The 16,830-nt window shown below is 48.0% G+C and overlaps 1 protein-coding gene across 10 annotated transcripts in view; it reads right to left on the bottom strand.

The window, feature by feature from the left end:
* Window positions 1–16,583, bottom strand: part of LOC142952650 (muscleblind-like protein 2a) — a 40,256-nt gene extending 23,673 nt beyond the window's left edge. For 2 of the 10 annotated variants that reach the window (XM_076094496.1, XM_076094498.1), the window contains exons 1-2: window positions 12,813–13,597; window positions 6,694–7,561 (exon numbers count right to left, since the gene is read on the bottom strand). In XM_076094496.1, coding sequence (XP_075950611.1) covers window positions 6,694–6,867 — 174 coding nt within the window. In that variant the 5' untranslated portion in view covers window positions 6,868–7,561; window positions 12,813–13,597. Of the gene's footprint in view, window positions 1–6,693; window positions 7,562–9,741; window positions 9,763–10,359; window positions 10,458–12,812; window positions 13,599–16,365 lie in introns of those variants that run through there. The other 8 variants (XM_076094491.1, XR_012954698.1, XM_076094492.1 and 5 more) reach the window with 8 other exon arrangements.
* Between the last annotated feature and the right edge of the window lie 247 nt (window positions 16,584–16,830).

The raw sequence follows: 16,830 nt of genomic DNA, 5'->3' as shown, positions 1-16,830 counted from the left end.
ACAAATAACACCGATAGCTTAGACCGGGTATTAAAAGACAATCCCTGCTGAGAATAGCACACGTTATCGTGCGTGTTTTGGGGCATCGAGAGATTCTGAAGCTTTGACAGCTTGTGTTTCTATTCTCTGCGGCGACGTCACCACGTTCCCGGATCTCAGAAATAAACGTGGGTGTGTACGTTGTTGTTCCCCGTGAGAAACAAAATCTATGATTTATGCTGAAATGATAGACGTCGAGTTCATCCTGGTCCTGCATCAATAAAGCCTCATTCAAGAACCAGCATTCAAATCTGAATTAGCAGAGTGTTTATTGGTATGAAGACATTTACAACAATACCTCGCCCCTCAGCTGTTAGCCTTTCATTCACCAATACAGGAGTCATTGACACCGACTCCAAGACCCTCATCCAGGCAAGCCCTATCAGATTACCCCAATTTGGAGCAGCTACGCTCGGGCCTATTAAACCTGATGTTTGTGAGGGAAGTTAGATTGGCCTCGAATGAATTGTCGACTGTAACCTCGTGGCACTGACTGCAGCGGCAGAATTGCTTTTGGGGTAATCAGCCGTTTTTCAGACTACCTGCATTATTTCATCACTCCGACTCCATCTAATGAGTATATGATTGCCTCTTCATTATGTGTACGGTGAGGGCGCAGATTAGAATTTGAAGTAAGTGTGCACCAGCTTCTTAAGTGCCAGTTTGGAGATTGTGTTTCGCAAGAAAGTTCCAATGTTAACGCGGAGTCCTTCAGTCTCTCTAGATTTGGGTGAAAAAACAATCAAATGCAGGTATTGTTTGAGTGGAGAAGTCTCGATGCTACTCGGTAGCCGTAACTGAGTAAGACGCGAGTCAGAACAAGAACCCTTCTCGGAGAAGGAATGAGACATTTTCTGTGCGGACACGTCTTCACGTGGGATCGGGGATGTCCCGCTAAGGTGGGTTTGACACAGGCTAATAGTCACTCAGACAAAAAAGTGGAGGGCCCCTAAAGATTGCATTTCTGTTGCCTCATTAGATCGAGCCAATTAAGAAGATCTCTGTCTCATTATAAAGGCGTGCCCCTGGGAGACAGCTGGGCCCGCCTGTCTTACTGTTTGTAGCTCCCTAGGTGTGTGTGTGTGTGTGTGTGTGAGCTGGGGGTGACTGGGTGTGAATTGTGGAGCATCTTGAGCTCTGTGTCTTTGCAAGTGTCATTCTTTATAATCAGAGGAGATTTCAAAAGGAGCCAGGCGGGAGGAGTCAACACATTTCGTGAAGCAATGTTACATTGCTATGTTTAATACGGGCCACGGCAGAACGCCATATGGGTCTGTGCTGTATACCGGCAACACGAGGAACACAGGAACTAGCGGTAGGGATCTTGTCATGAAAACTAATATATATATTTTTAAATAGAATCATGTACGGCAGGATACAAAGCGGAGAAATAAATGCCACCTTTAGAAGAAGTTAGATTAGTTCAACCCGAGTCTCTCTGATGAGGGATGATGAAACTACGCATCGATAATTAATGAGGCCGATACTAAAGGTCGAGCCTCCCGCCTGCCTTCAGCTTTACTGCAGAGGTTTGCTCACAATGGCGCCGGCTACTGCAGCAGTGAGGAGACTCTGAGTCCAGCCGGGTTGGAAATCACCAAATGTGAGGATGGCATTGATTCTGCAGCACTGATTTAAGTTTATTTATTTAGACGCAGAGAATCTAGTGCTTTATCAGCACTGTGGGCAGCAGAGAGAGAGAGAGAGATGGAAAAACAGAGGATGACTCAGAGATGGTGGGTGGATTGAGACCAGGTGAGACACTGGTACAGCAGATGGGCAGATTTTCAGTCTCTCCATCATGTTGCAGGCGGCTCACCGGGTGACGAACACCTACTATTCAAATCGACATACCCGGCAGTAGTGGTGTACATTTTCTGTTTTGAAGAGAAGACACAACTCCAGTATATGATATAACAAAGGCTGTGTATGAGCAGAGTGGTGGAGAAAGAGCAGACTGATATTATGTAACTGACGTCCCCTTGGTATCATTATTATTTTATATATATATATATATATCAATTCTAACAGAATATTCCTGCTTGATTTTAGACACAAAGCTGCCTTCACATGCTCCACTACCCGCCTATTCTCAGTTGTTTGTTTCTGTGTAGTATTTTTAGTGTGGCTGCCCACATAAAAGGGCAACAATGTTCACCAAAGATTCATGTTGCCAAAAGAATGAAAAACTGTAAACCAGCAGAACCAAACGCAGGTCTATGAACACTCTCAATGAAGCGGCTCAAAACCTGGAAACTAGCGAGGGACCACGCGCAGCGGGTCGGTCGCTGTTGTCAGGACCTGAACGCGAATTATTTTAGTGCTTCGGCGAAAGAAAATAGTCCTGTGTCCATAGCAACTGACTGCTATTCATACACACACACACACACACACACACACACACACACACACACACACACACACACACACACACACACAGATGTGGGTCAGAGTAGTGGCCCAACTAAAATGCCAACATGTACCCTACAATATCAGCTCCTCTGACTAACTGGACCTGGGTCATGGGACTCCAACAGGGAGCTGATCTGATGTCCTCCTCCCTCCCTCTTACCCCATCCTATCTTTGGAACTTTGTTTGGGGGGGGGTGTACGGGGTGAAATCACACGTATCAAATGAAATTTGGCATGGGTTTGCACGGGGAAGACAGGGAAGTGTGCGCGCATGTGTCTGTGTAGGAAGAGGCCCCGTTAAAGGGGTCTCTTGGGGCTCATCAAAGCGCCGCGTCAGCTACAGCCCCCCCCCCCCCGCGTTAAGCCCAAGTCAGTGCCTCATCGTGTCCGTGTGAATGACCCTAGGGGGGGAACACCGACTCCCGCTGCGCCGCGAGCATTCCCCTCCACATGTTTGCTCTGCCCAGGGTGTGGCCCAGTTCGAGAGGATTACGCTGAGGAATGCGGCCAAGCCCATCTTTTAAAACAAGAGCGGAGGGGGAGGCCATGGGCATAGAGTTCATGTTCACTAAGGCTTCCTAAGGATCCCCCCCCCCCCCCAAAAAAAAATGCAAACGCAATAAGCCCAGAGGGAGTCTCTAAATATTAAAAAGCTGTCGTAGGTTCTCCCGGAGCTTTTTAAGCTCTGGAGTGAGACTAGCTGAAGGTCTGAATCTTGATGACAATCTTTGATAATTCGTTTAAAAATGTCGCTGCGGTCGCCCGCCTGGCTAGACCCGTCACATGCTCCCGCCTTTACTTCTGCACTGCTTTGGTTGAATCACCTCTTTTTCTTCCCTTTCTTTATTCTCGGAGCCATTCGGATATTAACACCTTCCCTTCTTGCCCTGTTCTCTCGCTTCTTTATTTACATGGGGTTCAGCCGTCCCACGCCCCACCAAAAACACTTTTCCGGATTAAGCTGTTCTTACAAAGTGAGGGAAACCAGGACACCGTGAGGAGGAGGGGGGGGACACACCACTTAGAGTCCGGGACACAGATGAGAAAATTGCCCCACACACCTGAAAGTACCTTTCTATTGCTTCTCCTGCTTCGCCCCCCCCTCCCTCGCAGACTATTGGAGTTCAGTCAGGCGTGGAGGTCACCTGGTAAAATCTGACTGCTACAAAGAGAAAGAGTGGGGGAGAGAATCTGAACAGACCACTTTATCAGACATCTGGTCTGCTGGCTCAAACACAATAATGACATTGTATGCATAATTGACAATTAGCTGTCTTAATCCCAATCTCTCTGTGAGCTGCTTATTATCTGCTTTATCTCACGCGTGCGTTATGTCACATTCGTGCATTGACAAGCACGTCAAACGCACAAGCGGCGTGGACGTGAGCGGACTGTTAGAGCTCCGGGAGGAAACGTAACGCAGTTAGCGGGGTCAGAGGCAGGGCCACGCAGAGAGAACCGGAATAAGAGTCCACAAAAGGCTACTGTCAGAGTATGACATCATCACATGACGCAATTCTCCTAATTCAAAAAAGGTAAAGTGTTGAGGTCACCGCTGTAGACTTTTCACGTCACGTCTCAAAGGAACGGTACCCGGCGAGCCGCTTCGCGTCTACCAAAACAACTGCGGATGCAGCTGTAGTCGGACAGAGATGAAGTGGCTCGTGCTATTTTGGGAGATGATAAATGTAGCACGGAGAGACTATTTCTAAAGCCCACGGTGTCGAGCAGGAGGACAAAAAAAATTCCCCAGACGTGACGCCATAGAAGTGCTGAGAGCGGCGGAGTCGGGAAGCTGCGAGCTTTCTGATCGAGGAAGCAGGAATGACTCCTCATCGTCATTCGTCCCGTGCGAAGCACACTGACAGAAAAATGCCGCGTGACTTCCCGATCAGAAACCTGAAAGGCCCGGTTGTTCTCCAGGTCTCGTCAATAAGGACGGACGCTCACACGGGGGGGGGGGGGGGGGGGGGGAATAACTGAATTACGCTCGCAAATGTAATTTATACCCAGCAACCTCTGACTCAATCCACTGCATTGTGTTTCCAACGCATGACACAATGTAAAAAGCTACGTTACAGAGGATGACTGGTAGGAGTCTGGCAGTCGGAGACACCTAGAATTTACATGGAATCATCTCAAACTCATATATTTTTTTTAAATCTGAGATTTGGCTATAGGGAAGCAACTGTCTTGGTTTTTTCTGAAAACAACAACCAGAGCAGTCAAATTCTCCACTGAGCTGGCATGCTTGCCCACTGCTGCTTGACAGGCGCTCCGCCTCCTACTCTACTCCTCTCCTGAGTCGCACCTTTCACGTGTTCAGGAAAAGGACCCCTTCTGATCATTGGCCAGCACACCACCCTGGCACGATAACCCTATCAGATGAGAAGACCCAGGAAGACGATACGGGCGTAATGGGCTGGAAATCAGCCTGCCGTGGAGCGAAACACATTTTCCCGATGCATAATAAAGCATTCATTCTCTGGGCTGTCACGAGGAGAGCCTTTGTGGGGGGGGGAAGGGGGCGAGTTGGAGTTAAAAGTACAGAGAATCCTGTATTCTCGATCTGTCACCGGGTTGTATGGCGAAAAGAGGGGCAGAGAGAGTGAGACAGAGGCTGCACTTACAGTCAGATCGGCCTACAAATCAGCTGCATTTGCCGATTTGCCTACAATGACAGCAGCAAAATTCCTCCATTAACAATATTAAAAGGAACATATAGTAAGCGGTGGTACAGTAGGGTCACAGGGGCGAAGAGGGGCTACAGGACATTGAGGTACAGATGATGCATGAATTGATAACAGATTGCCTTTAAAGCCACTATTTTGTTGAGGAAAACATCTAGTTCCCCTCAGTCGGGGACGACTGGTTGGGAGCTTTCATGGAACAGCAAACTCATGTCATGTGCGGCGGAAAATCGATCCCGAGTCAGCTGTTAGCTCGTCAAACCGTAACGGCACTACGGCGCGCAAAATCTGGCATCTGGGAAGGGATGTCACTGAGAGCGGCTGCGGGCGATAACTCGGTCGGGCCTGACGGCATCATGGCCGCCGCTTGTTTTCACAGCGTGGACTAAATAACTTGAGCCACGTGCGACTCGTAACGAGGAGGGCTTCTACGCACACTCCAGAGATCTTGATGGAAAGCTAACCAGGAGCGTTCAGGAGGGATCACAGAGTCTACCACGTCGGACTCAAGGACAGCTCAGTGCATGATGGGAATCGAGTCTCTGTGACCTCGGACACAACCTTGAAAAATGTGCAACGCACACGCCACACTGCACTGCTGTATTTGTGATACGCAGCTACGGTTCAACCCGGTTTCAGTGTTCTGCTCTAGTTTCTTTGGCTATTTATCATTGTCACTGCTGTTTTTTTATTATTTCAACGCAGCTTGAAAATAATGGGTTGCTCCTGGATGCAGTTGCTTTATTTGCAGCATGTCGGGGCTGGTGTGAAGCGACCTTGCTATAATTGGGGAGGACTTTGAAAGTGTTAAGCTAATTTAAGATATTTGACCACTTATGAAGAGCAAACTGTGCAATAAGAGAGGGGTCAACACATAAACTACAGGGCTTTATTAAAGGAATAAATACTTTAACATGGCTTTAAGGCCTCCAGTGCATTTCTGGATCAACCAAATGACGTCAATAAGAACAAAGTGAGATTCTGACAAAAAAAACTCGTCTTGAAAGTGGATCCGTGAGACCCATGCATTACACAGCAGGCTCTGGCTGTTTATGTTGGTCGTTGGTTGTGTGTAACAGCTGACGTGCACCCAGGAATAGAAGCCCTGGAATGACCTAAGGCGATCAGATGATGGACGCGGCATGGTAACATTAGAAGAACTTACCGTATAAAACTACACACACACACACACACACACCTGTGGTGGCAGTGAACATGACAACGGACCTCTCTGGCCTTTAGCTTCATAGGTCAGGCTGGTCTTCTAACTGCAGAGCGGCGTGGAGACCTGACACACGTGCTAATTTGAGCAGACAACCTACACCCATCGACCATTAGGAACCACAGAGCTGTAACATCTGATGTCAGATACTATATCGGTGCTGCAGGGACGCAACACAATTATTCATATTTGCTTTAAATCGTTGTGCGGAGAGAAGTAAATTACCATGATTGCTGCAGTGTTACCTGTACGCCCGGCATACTCTGGGGGGGGGGGAGAATAGAATAAAAGTAGAGGATGGATCCCAACGGAACTCTAAAAAGTCCTCACCTTTAGCGAGTCAAAGCAGGCGATCACCCTTCCGTTCTCCACCTGGCAGCTTTTGGGCGGGTGGGCGAATTTGCATTCCTCGTCGCTGCGCGAACAAGTCCCTCTCTGAAACTGCCGGCACACTTCCAGGGTCAGCCATTTTGTGTCCCGCATCGATGCAATGTTTAGAGCCATGTCAGCAACGCCGGCTGCGGAAGCTGGGGTGGAGTGGAGCCACTTGGTTTTTTAGGCGGAGGCTATCCTCTGAGGAGGTTTTCAGAGCGTTCCAGTGGGGAAAAAAATACAACGACTAAAAGTGAAGGAACATGCGGCTATAAGTGATCTGCTTCAGGTCAGTGGATGGGGTTTGTCCTCGCGGACAGGAAAGTGGAGGCAATGGACTGGCAAAAGTCTCGGTGTCCGGCGCATGGGACTGCACTGCTGTTGTGGGGTTTGTCAGTCGCACAGATAATTGATCATCAATCAGTAAGTCCCGGGTGCAGACCTCTGACACGGCAGAGGGGGCATGCTCAGAGACAAGCTCTACTTGTTGTACCAATGTCTCCAAAATGACCTTCGTATGAGTGATGATATCTGTGCAAGGGTGGGTGTTTGGAGGGGGGCAAAAGTGGTGCTATTTCGAGGTGCAATGGCACAGTTTTCGAACACAAAGTATGTGGCTTCCTATTGTTCAAAAGTCTTCGCAACCTACTCTCTCGGAGCTTTGGCACCTCGGCCAGCAGTGCGGTAGCTCCGCCCGCTTCGCTTGGAGGGTCACACAAACAGTTCAGGGGTCAGGTTTGCAGCCGAGAAAGGGAAAAATCGGGTAAAAACGCCCGGGGGATCTTCAAGTAAGATGTCGTCTCACAAGGCACTTTCTGTCGGCGATCTGAAATGGAGAAAGAGAAGGAGAGAAACAGAGTGAGAAAACGCTTTGCTAAATATGATGGCCAACTGTTTCTCTAATGGGCTTCAACAGGCGTTAACAGTGTTTGTGTATGCATGTCAATCTGAATTTGTGTGCACACTGCCCCAGAGGGGTGTACAGGGCTGATGAACCAGAGAAAAGGCAGCTGTGAGGTTATGCAGAAACCACTTGAGTTGAAGTCCCCCAACCGCGGCTGTGTAGCCATTGTGCGAGGCTCTCCGGCGTATTGCACACAAAGCCAAAAAAGCTTCCACGGCGTGAGACGGTGGACAAGAGCACCGGGTCTGAGCGGAGAAAGGAAAGAAGAAAAGGGCCCAACCCGGCCCTGTAGAGCCGTGCACGGCGGGACGGTGCAGCCGATAGGAAACCGCACGGCGCAGCACTATTCCGGGCGGCCGTCCAGCAGCCACAGAGGGACCGAGACAGATGCATATGCCAGACACGATTATGACGCGGCCCAGTGTCCCGCAATATTCACTGGTCTCCTACCGTCCAAATCATTGACATCAGCCTGTCAATTTACATTCACGGGGGGGTATGTGCTCATCTTGTGAACGCTCTCTGTGTCCGTCTGTCGTCTCGGGAGAGGAGGGGGACAATAGGTGGAGCAACAATCTGAGGAAGTGACCTTTAGCTCGGGCATTACGAAACCCATCAATAAGCTACTGCGCAAGGAGCTCTTTTCTTGGCACATCTGGAAATGTTTTTCAGCTAACCGGGGGCGGGAAACAGGGAGTTGAGAGGACACCAGACTGAGGGAGGAGAAGGGTTGTAAAAACATGCAGCTCTGGTTAAAAGATTCCCCCGTTTTACTGTTCTAAACATGTGTAAAGCGCCCACGGAAAACAGACCGGGAGAACACCAAGAAGTACTGTGAGAACGATATCTGAACTTGATCTTAACGAAGGCACGTTGAGACTTGTACTCCATCCACACTACTGTAAAGGGACACAGGTGTACATAATCTTTGGCCTGTAGATGTACAAAAATCATCCCGCATCTTGAAGACGTCTGAATTATTTTTTGTAGTTTTGTTTTGATGTCTTAAAGATCAAAGGGAGGAACTCAAAAAGACCATATGTCCTGTGTTACGAATAAAAAGATCTTCCAGGCTGCGATTGATTTCTTTTTTTTTTTCGGTCAAAAGGACAGATTGATTTTCCCGAGACGACGAAAGATGCTCGCCCTTGAAATCACCCAGGAAAACGCTAAACTGTTCCAAGCCTATGAATCCTGACCATTGTCTCGCTAATCATATTGTCCCACTTTAGCGCTGATCATGTGAAATGAGATGAGAAGCCTCCTCGCCCGATCGCACCGACGCCCGGGCTCCGCTCTCCAAGGCGGGATTTAATTTCACACCATCTCCCCGGGGAGACAGCCAATCGCTGCGGAAAGAGAAAGTCAGGTAAGAGAATCATGTCAGATCTGACCTTTCACAATTAATCTCTTCTAATTTTAGAAGCCAGAAGAAGTCTGCGATCAAGCTAACCTACTTAGTCAGTATGGGAAATGACTTGGCCTCAAACGATGGAAGAAGTTGTGCTGAAATGGTTGGGGGAACACAGCCAATTTGTATTTTTTTGTGGAGAAAGCGTTGGTTTGCAGCACTGAGAGCTTTTCATAAAATTCGAGTGGGCCAGTTGGATAAGGGTCGGTTGGGGTCATCGAAAAAAGCTCACAGGGGACCCCACAGGCAAAGGTATTCATAACAAATGGTGAGGACTGAAGATCACAAAGACCGCCATGTGGGTGAGGGGTACGATGATAATCATGCAGCAACATGACCGCATGTCTCTTCCCATACTGTATATATAGACGAGTGTCTGTTGTGCAATATGCCCAGCAAACTCAACTGCTGTCCAAGCAACTGTTCGTTTGCTATTATTAAGGCGGGTGATGCGCAAAATCTGCTTTAAGACGATCGATTGTTGAGGTAACTTGATAGAAAATGATAGAAAATCAATAAAGTCTGACAATCAATGGAAAGTTTTAAGTCGATTATCAAAACACAAACATTTGCTTAATTTGCTTAGCTTTCAAAGAACAAAGATGTACTTAGAGCTGGAGCACCTAACCATGTATTTATTGCAGTGTGCTTCACCAAATTAGCTTTAAAGAGATGGATGTGTCATGCTAACCTGCTTTTAGACGACTCAGCCCTCCTTCTCCCCTGCTGTCATCCTGGGGAGAAAACTACTACCTCTGTCGCACCACAACATCCACATTTTAAGAGCATGAGAAACTGCTTCGACCATAATGACCGCTTTGGAAAACTCCAGCTGAGGTAAGAGGCGATGCATGCAGTTTTGGTTTTAGTCTGGTTCCGACCGTGGCTCGGGCTAGCTTAGCTTCTGCTGGTGCATTACGCCGACAGTGCATTGCAGGCCTGGCTTAGTTTACGCCGGGCTTAGCGGTCGAGCTTCCAGCACAATGCATGAAGGGAAAGACAGATGGTCAGCGGGTAGGAAGGGACCATACAGTGCCCAATGTTTTCACCTCAGAGATAAGCCCTGCTGTGCACCTTGACTGACCCAGGTTCTGTTTCTGCAGTTCTTCCAGGGCCAAAAGAAAATGATAGAAGTAGAGCTTGATCAAAGGTTAGTCTTAATCTGGCTGAAAAAGATGCCATAGTTTAACACCAGACGGTCTGGGTGTGTGGATGTCAATGGCTGCTCACTTTGTCGACAGAATTGTCAGAACTAAGAGTATATTTGATAGACATATTTGATGTTTTTTAGCTACACAGGACCACATACCTAATAAAGCCCAAAGAGCCAAACCCTGCTGTACATCCTCTTTATTCCTGCAAGACGTCTTCGTCTTCTCAGTACAAACAGCGGACCGACAGGCTGACCTGATAAAGCAGAGCAGAGATGTGAAGAACAGCAATACAGTACTAGACTTTATGGATTACTGACGCTTACTAAGGCCAGCTGGCAGCGGCATTATCTTGGTCAGTCCGCTTAATTGAATGAGAGTCAGCGGGACTGGGGCGTCTCGAGTGAAAGTCATTGGCTTGCCCTCTGAATACCAGGCGTGTAACCCATTAGTCTGGTATCTGTGCGCTCGGTCCGTGCGCTGCAGTTTATCTCGGCTGCTTGTATTTGCTCAGCAGAGACGATAAGCTACGAGGGGTTTCCATTGGTCGCGAGCCTCCTGACAACGTTTGCTGTGGCATCAGCCAGGTGTTGTCGGCAAAATAAAGCAGAAACACAAATGGCCGTGACGGACAACAAACATGAGCTGGGTGTACCTGACTGGCTGCATTTCCATTTATTACCATTTAATGCCGGCAAGCCACACTTCTATGGTCATTTGCATGGCCAAGAGGAACACGTGGTCGCTGTTTTTCAAGGCCGTGGAGAGAGGGCCTCATTGTTAAAGTGAAATAGGAAAATGTTTCCAGCGAGTAATGGAAAGTGAGGGAGCATAACAGTAAAGGTTTAATCAAAATGTCCCTAACAGAGCGAACTTAGCGTTCAGCGTGACATCACCGGCATGCAAAATGTTCCTCTGCGTCCTCCAGAGAGGATCAGAGCACGCGGCTATACCCCGCAGCCTAATTCCTGTTTAATACTATGGACGTTATGATGCTTATGAAATTGTCCTTGGCATAAGCTACGGCTCCTCGAGTTCAATATCATCAAGTGCCATTAGCGATAAGGACGGGTGAGTGGGCTCAGCAGAGGCTGTACCAGGACTAAGCTACCGTTCAGAGGCGACAGAAGCGTTTTCACCGAGTCAGCAGGTAGGTGTGCCCCATATCATAATAGCCTTAGCTAAACCACGGTGACCCGAATGGCCCTGCGCTTGATGTGGGACTGTCCCGATCAGTGTCCCGATGTCCCGTTCGTATCTGGGATGGAGATCAGCCCCTGCATTCTGTAAATGGACTTGTTTACTGTGTAAGTGCTACTCCTTGCGTCGCCACAGGACTCAGCTAATTACAGTGTAGTTGGCAGCCAGAGGTGACCAGCGCCGTTCGGATAAACATGATGATTAACAGGATACCCGAGCCCACTTGATCTGAAGGTCTCAGGTGAAAATTGTAGGAGCACTGCGCCTACAGCGGCTGTTTTTTTTTTTGTTGACACTGGAAAATACTACGCTAGATGAAAGCTCTCGTACAGTGAGATATCAAATGAGTTGAAATCTTAAACCCACAGATTACAGCAGTTGAAAACACAAGAGCTGAATGATTCAGCAAACTCACCCTCGTGTCACAGAGCAATCAGACTCCCTCTTTCATGCAGAAGATGTCTACCGACCACTAAATCCTTTTAATACCGTCTCGAGGTGCAATTTGCAGGAGAGTCACTTCTGAGGAAGGGGGATTTCTGGCTGACAGGGTCTTGCAGCCAGGACTCGGTGCTTGTCTGAGGCTTATTATCCCCATTCTTTTTCGCAACAGGAAGGGCTGAACTGATGTTCCATTTTAGAAAACACCCACTTCCCCTTGATCCACAGCCAGATGTATGACACCACCCCGGCCTTCTCCACGCAGGCGATGATGTCCACCGCTTGAACCGCTCCAGGCCCAGCGTCTAGCGCGAAAACTAAATCTAGACAGGCGGCGGAAAGCCGGGGGGACACGTCAACCGTGCCTCTTCTGACACATCAGGTTAATTATGATGTGGGCCTTATTAGAACTGTGAAGTTCCAGCTATTTGTGTCCACGTACGTAAACACCAAACATTCTTTGCCCTTAAAAAGTTACTGTATGGGGAAAAACTTTGCGAGAACAGCACAGCGCGGATACCACACTCCTCTAGAGAGTGAAAAAATGTGTAGCCCATGTGGCAAAAAAAAAGGAAGAGAAAGCTTCTGACATTTGCACTGAGGAATGGGGGGGCAAGTACACTGCTGCGATAATGCCTCTCCCTCTGGAGTCGAAAGAGAAAGTCCATTACAGCGCTGGAAACTGCAGTGAGCGTAGTTACTGCGTGGCTGCAGGCTCCCAGCACTCCTGTGCCTTTATCCCACACACACACACACACACACACACACACACACACACACACACACACACACACACACACTCACACTATATTTTCTTCAGCCTCACACTCTTTCTCTCGCACAGATAAAACATGCTCTCTCCTCCCTCCCCACCCAGACTGGTATGCAGCACACTGCAGCAAAACTCCTGCAAAAAAACACACACAAAAAAGAAGAGATAAAGCCAGCCAATATGCTGGTTCTTTCCCACCTCGTTTCCACTGGGTCCCGTAGTCTGTCTGTCTGTCTGTCTGCTGTCCCGAACACAGGAGGCACCCGGCGCTTCTGTGACACTGAGCTACAGTGCAGCTTCCCCTTCAGCCTCAGCGACTGGAGTTAATGACCATGTGAACTGTTGTCATTCCTCGCGAGCTGCCGAGTGCTGCAGCCGGGGGTCCATGCCTAGACAGGGAGTTTCTCTCTCTCTCTCTCTCTCTCTCCCTCTCTCTCTCTCGGTCTCTCGGAGAGCGAGGCAGGCAGGCGGGCAGGCAGGAAGCAGAAGAGTGTCTCCTCCAACTATCTGGCTGAAACACTTCCAGCCAACTCCCCCACACCCCTTAAAGCCAGCCCCTTCCTGCACACCAGCCTGTGGCAAGGCCCCGCCCCTTAACAGCTCCAGCCAATGGAGAGGCGGCTCCACTGAATCGCGGCTTTTTGTGCCTCTCCATTGGAGCAGAGTGGGCTGTGTGATAGGGCGAAAAACTGTGCTTACAGTGACAACCCCTGAATGCTGATCGTAAAAAGGTATTTCCCCAATTTCGTGCCCTGCTCAACTAGCTGGCGCATTATTTATTCCGTCTCCATCGCTCTCCCTGTGAACTTGATTATATTCAAATTCAAATCAGCACCGCCTGAATTGTTTCCTAACAGGAAAAAGATGTAAAGTCTAGACTTGTTCGTACCACATGGCAAAACAAGTAAGCAGTGATCAAGGAGTCGCTGCAGTCGCATAATGAAAATCAGCCGTGTCCTTGTCTGTGTTCTATCATCACATTTAACACCACCCCCCCCCCCCCCCCCCCCCCCCCCCTCCCAGGAAACCAGAGCATCGACTCTCCTCTACCTCCCCTCAGCATCCGACCTCTAAACTCATCCCCTCCCACACACATCTCTTTTCCATCCCTCACCTGTACGTTTGAACCCATTTCTCAAACATATCTTTCGAGCCCGGTTTCGCTCAAATTCCTGATTACTGGACTGCAAAATCGCACAGTGGCGAACATTTCTGTTGTTGTTATTGCATCGGAATTTGCTCGGGGGAAAAAAAGGGAAGATTGGTGGCGGCTGGGACGTGGACGTCTTGGTCTGTCTCCTCCCCCACCCGTCCTCTCCTCCTCCACCCAGCCGATGACATGCCGGTCGGCATCACACGAGCCGAGAAACCGGAGCGTCACAGAACTGATGAGTCAGAGAAGCAGCTTCATGACTTTTCGATCCAGATTCAATAGAACAGCTGTACCGTCTGTCTCTCTCTCTCTCTCATACAAAGGCTGTGAATGACGCAGCAGCCTGGGTGTTTCGTTGACATCAACGAGGCTCAACGCGCTTTACAGTTCAACGATAAACAAACGTATTTACTGTCTGATTATGCTTTCATAGTGTGACGCTCCACAGGAAATAGATTTTGTCAAATGGATCAGGGGCGATTGGGGGGGGGGGGGCTGAGGTGATTAATCTCTCTGGCATGAAATATCCTCTACCTCAGCGAATGACGCCGGACACTGACGTCATCTTCGGCATCAGAGCACCTGTAATGAAATAACACAGGCGAGCGCTCTGCCGTTATATGAAGAGGGAGGTGGGGGGGTGTCAGCCTTTGAGAAAAGCAAAAGTGTCACCTTACACCTTCGGCGGATGTAGTCTCACTATGCTACACGCAGCAGATTAAAGGAGCAGCAACAACAGTAGATTACTGCGGGATGCAACTTGACTTAAACAACTCAACATCATTCATCCAGAGCAAACAGCATGTTGGACAGGCCAGCCTGCTCCACCATCGCTCACAGATGAATCTTATCAATTTCTCATTTGGCTGCAAACCGACTTCTCAATAACCACATTACTGAATAATAAATGCGTAACAAGCCTGCTGCTTGTAGCTAATTTCCATCGGCAGACCTCAGATAGCCTACCTTCTAAATAGGTTTGTCCGACAGGAAAACAAACAAAGGCCTGGCAGACAAACACGCTGAGCCACTTCCTTCCCACATCGTACCCCCCCCCCCCTCCCCCCCTTATTATCCCTGTCCTGTTTGACCCCAAACGGCTTCGCTCGCTCACACACAACCAGATTTAAGAGCCCGTGTCCCCGAGCGCCTTCACTTTCAAATACAAAAGGAGCCTTTCCCAAAAAACAATGGCTAATTGCAGCAAAATGAGAATTGACGGGTTAAAACAGTTTGAAAAGGCTGTTTTTTCGGCGGTGCTATTGGATAGGCGAACACCACGGAGAGAGAGAGGGAGACAGAACAGGGCTCAGAAATAGGGCACCGAAGACAGATCAATGAAAAGGCAGCTGTCTTTTTTCTATTATTAGCCGTAATCAAATATCAAGCGGCAGAGAGTTGCGCTTCCTTCCGCTTGAAGTCCACATGATGACAGAGAATACACAAGTGGCTGTGTGGGCGAGTGGTCAACTAGTGTGGCTTAGGGCAAGTTCAAGGCTGTGCAATGAAACACAAAAAAGATCAACCAGGAAGTACTGGAGTATTTACGTTAAAACACCTCCTGGCTTGGAATCAAACATCTGTTTTCTGTGGGTTAATCTAGAACATTAAAGGCCGATTTTTCATACTGCTGATTATACAAAGTCCCTTTTCCGAACAGTCCTAGTGCGCTGTGGACGGCTAGGTCTTACTCAAGTGTGCAAATTGCTTTAATAGCCTTAATGAGCACAATATATTCCATTAATGATATTGTACTGATAGTTCATTTGCTTCCACCAGTGCAATTCTTGTTCCGAGATGTCAATTTGCATTTTCAGAAGGACCAATTACTGTACATGACAGAGCAGCTAGTCGGATGACAACTTATTAACCTCACCCAGGTGGGAGAAGGCTCCAGCTCTGCCAACCTGCAGTAGATTTAAATGTGCCTCCACTTACGGCTCGTTAGAACGGCTCTGTTCTTTCTTGTACACAGCGATTAAAATCCAACAACCCATTAAATCAAGTTGCAATTACGGTTATTGTGTTTTCACATCTGCATTTGAAGGTAACACACAGTAGCAGTTCATTCTTTGCACACTGGAATAGGAGTGCACCTTGTAAAATAAGATAAGATAATCCTTTATTAGTACTGCAGTGGGGAAATGTACAGCAGCATAGACAAGAGACAGTAAAAAACAATATCAAAACAAGTATTATAAATAAGTAATAAAATAGTAAAGAATATTAAATAAGTAAAAAATCCACAATAACTAAAATATTAAATATACAGACATAATTTTCAATATTATATGTGTTATAATAAATGTGTTGCTATCAAACCTGTCCCCCGAGTGATTGAATTATAGACATTGGTTGCTTCGCGTTTAGCAAACAACATGCAGGACTGTGCAGGAAAGAGCTCACAGGCACCACTACGCATGTCACTGTGGAGCTGCTTTTACTTGTGTTCATTAGCGTAGCAGTCCAGACATCGGGTCCCAGTGGTAACGACACCGCAGTAGCATCATCACAACCATTTTAGCCACCTTCTACTTGCACGCGTGAGGCGCCAGAGGCACGTTGCGCTAGCTGCTAAGCTAGCTACCTGCAGTTTACCTGATGACGAACCTGTCACATCCAGCTGCACGCTTCAGCCGACACCACCGCCTCTCGAGAGCGCTATTTGGGTTGTGCAGGACGGGTCGGGGGGGGGGGGGAATGGTCTTCGAATGAGACTCCTCACTTTTTCTTTTCCCGTGGCGAGACTTTTTGCAGTTTTATTTTAAAACGTGCAGAAGTAAGCTGTGACTCGCTACGCGCTAGCTCGCTAACTACTTTTTAGGGCTAGGGTAGGAAGCAACAAGCGATTTTGACAGTTCGAGGAATGTTGAATGTGCTTCGCTAGGGGGTTAGTACTAAGGTATACACATTAAATACGCGTTTATTCTCAACTATATCGGATATTATGAGCTGAAACTAAAAGACAAACAGTATAAAATTGGTATGTGTTAGTACATGTCGTTCAATTTTAACACGGGGATTTACTTCTATTCGATAAACAACACATTTCCAACCCTACAG

Source organism: Anarhichas minor, unplaced genomic scaffold (genome assembly GCF_050575085.1).
Source record: "Anarhichas minor isolate MPS153535 unplaced genomic scaffold, ASM5057508v1 ptg000018l, whole genome shotgun sequence".
In the NCBI taxonomy this organism is placed as follows: domain Eukaryota; kingdom Metazoa; phylum Chordata; class Actinopteri; order Perciformes; family Anarhichadidae; genus Anarhichas; species Anarhichas minor.
Note: the sequence above shows the minus strand (reverse complement) of the source record. Positions and strands in the feature narration are given on the sequence as shown.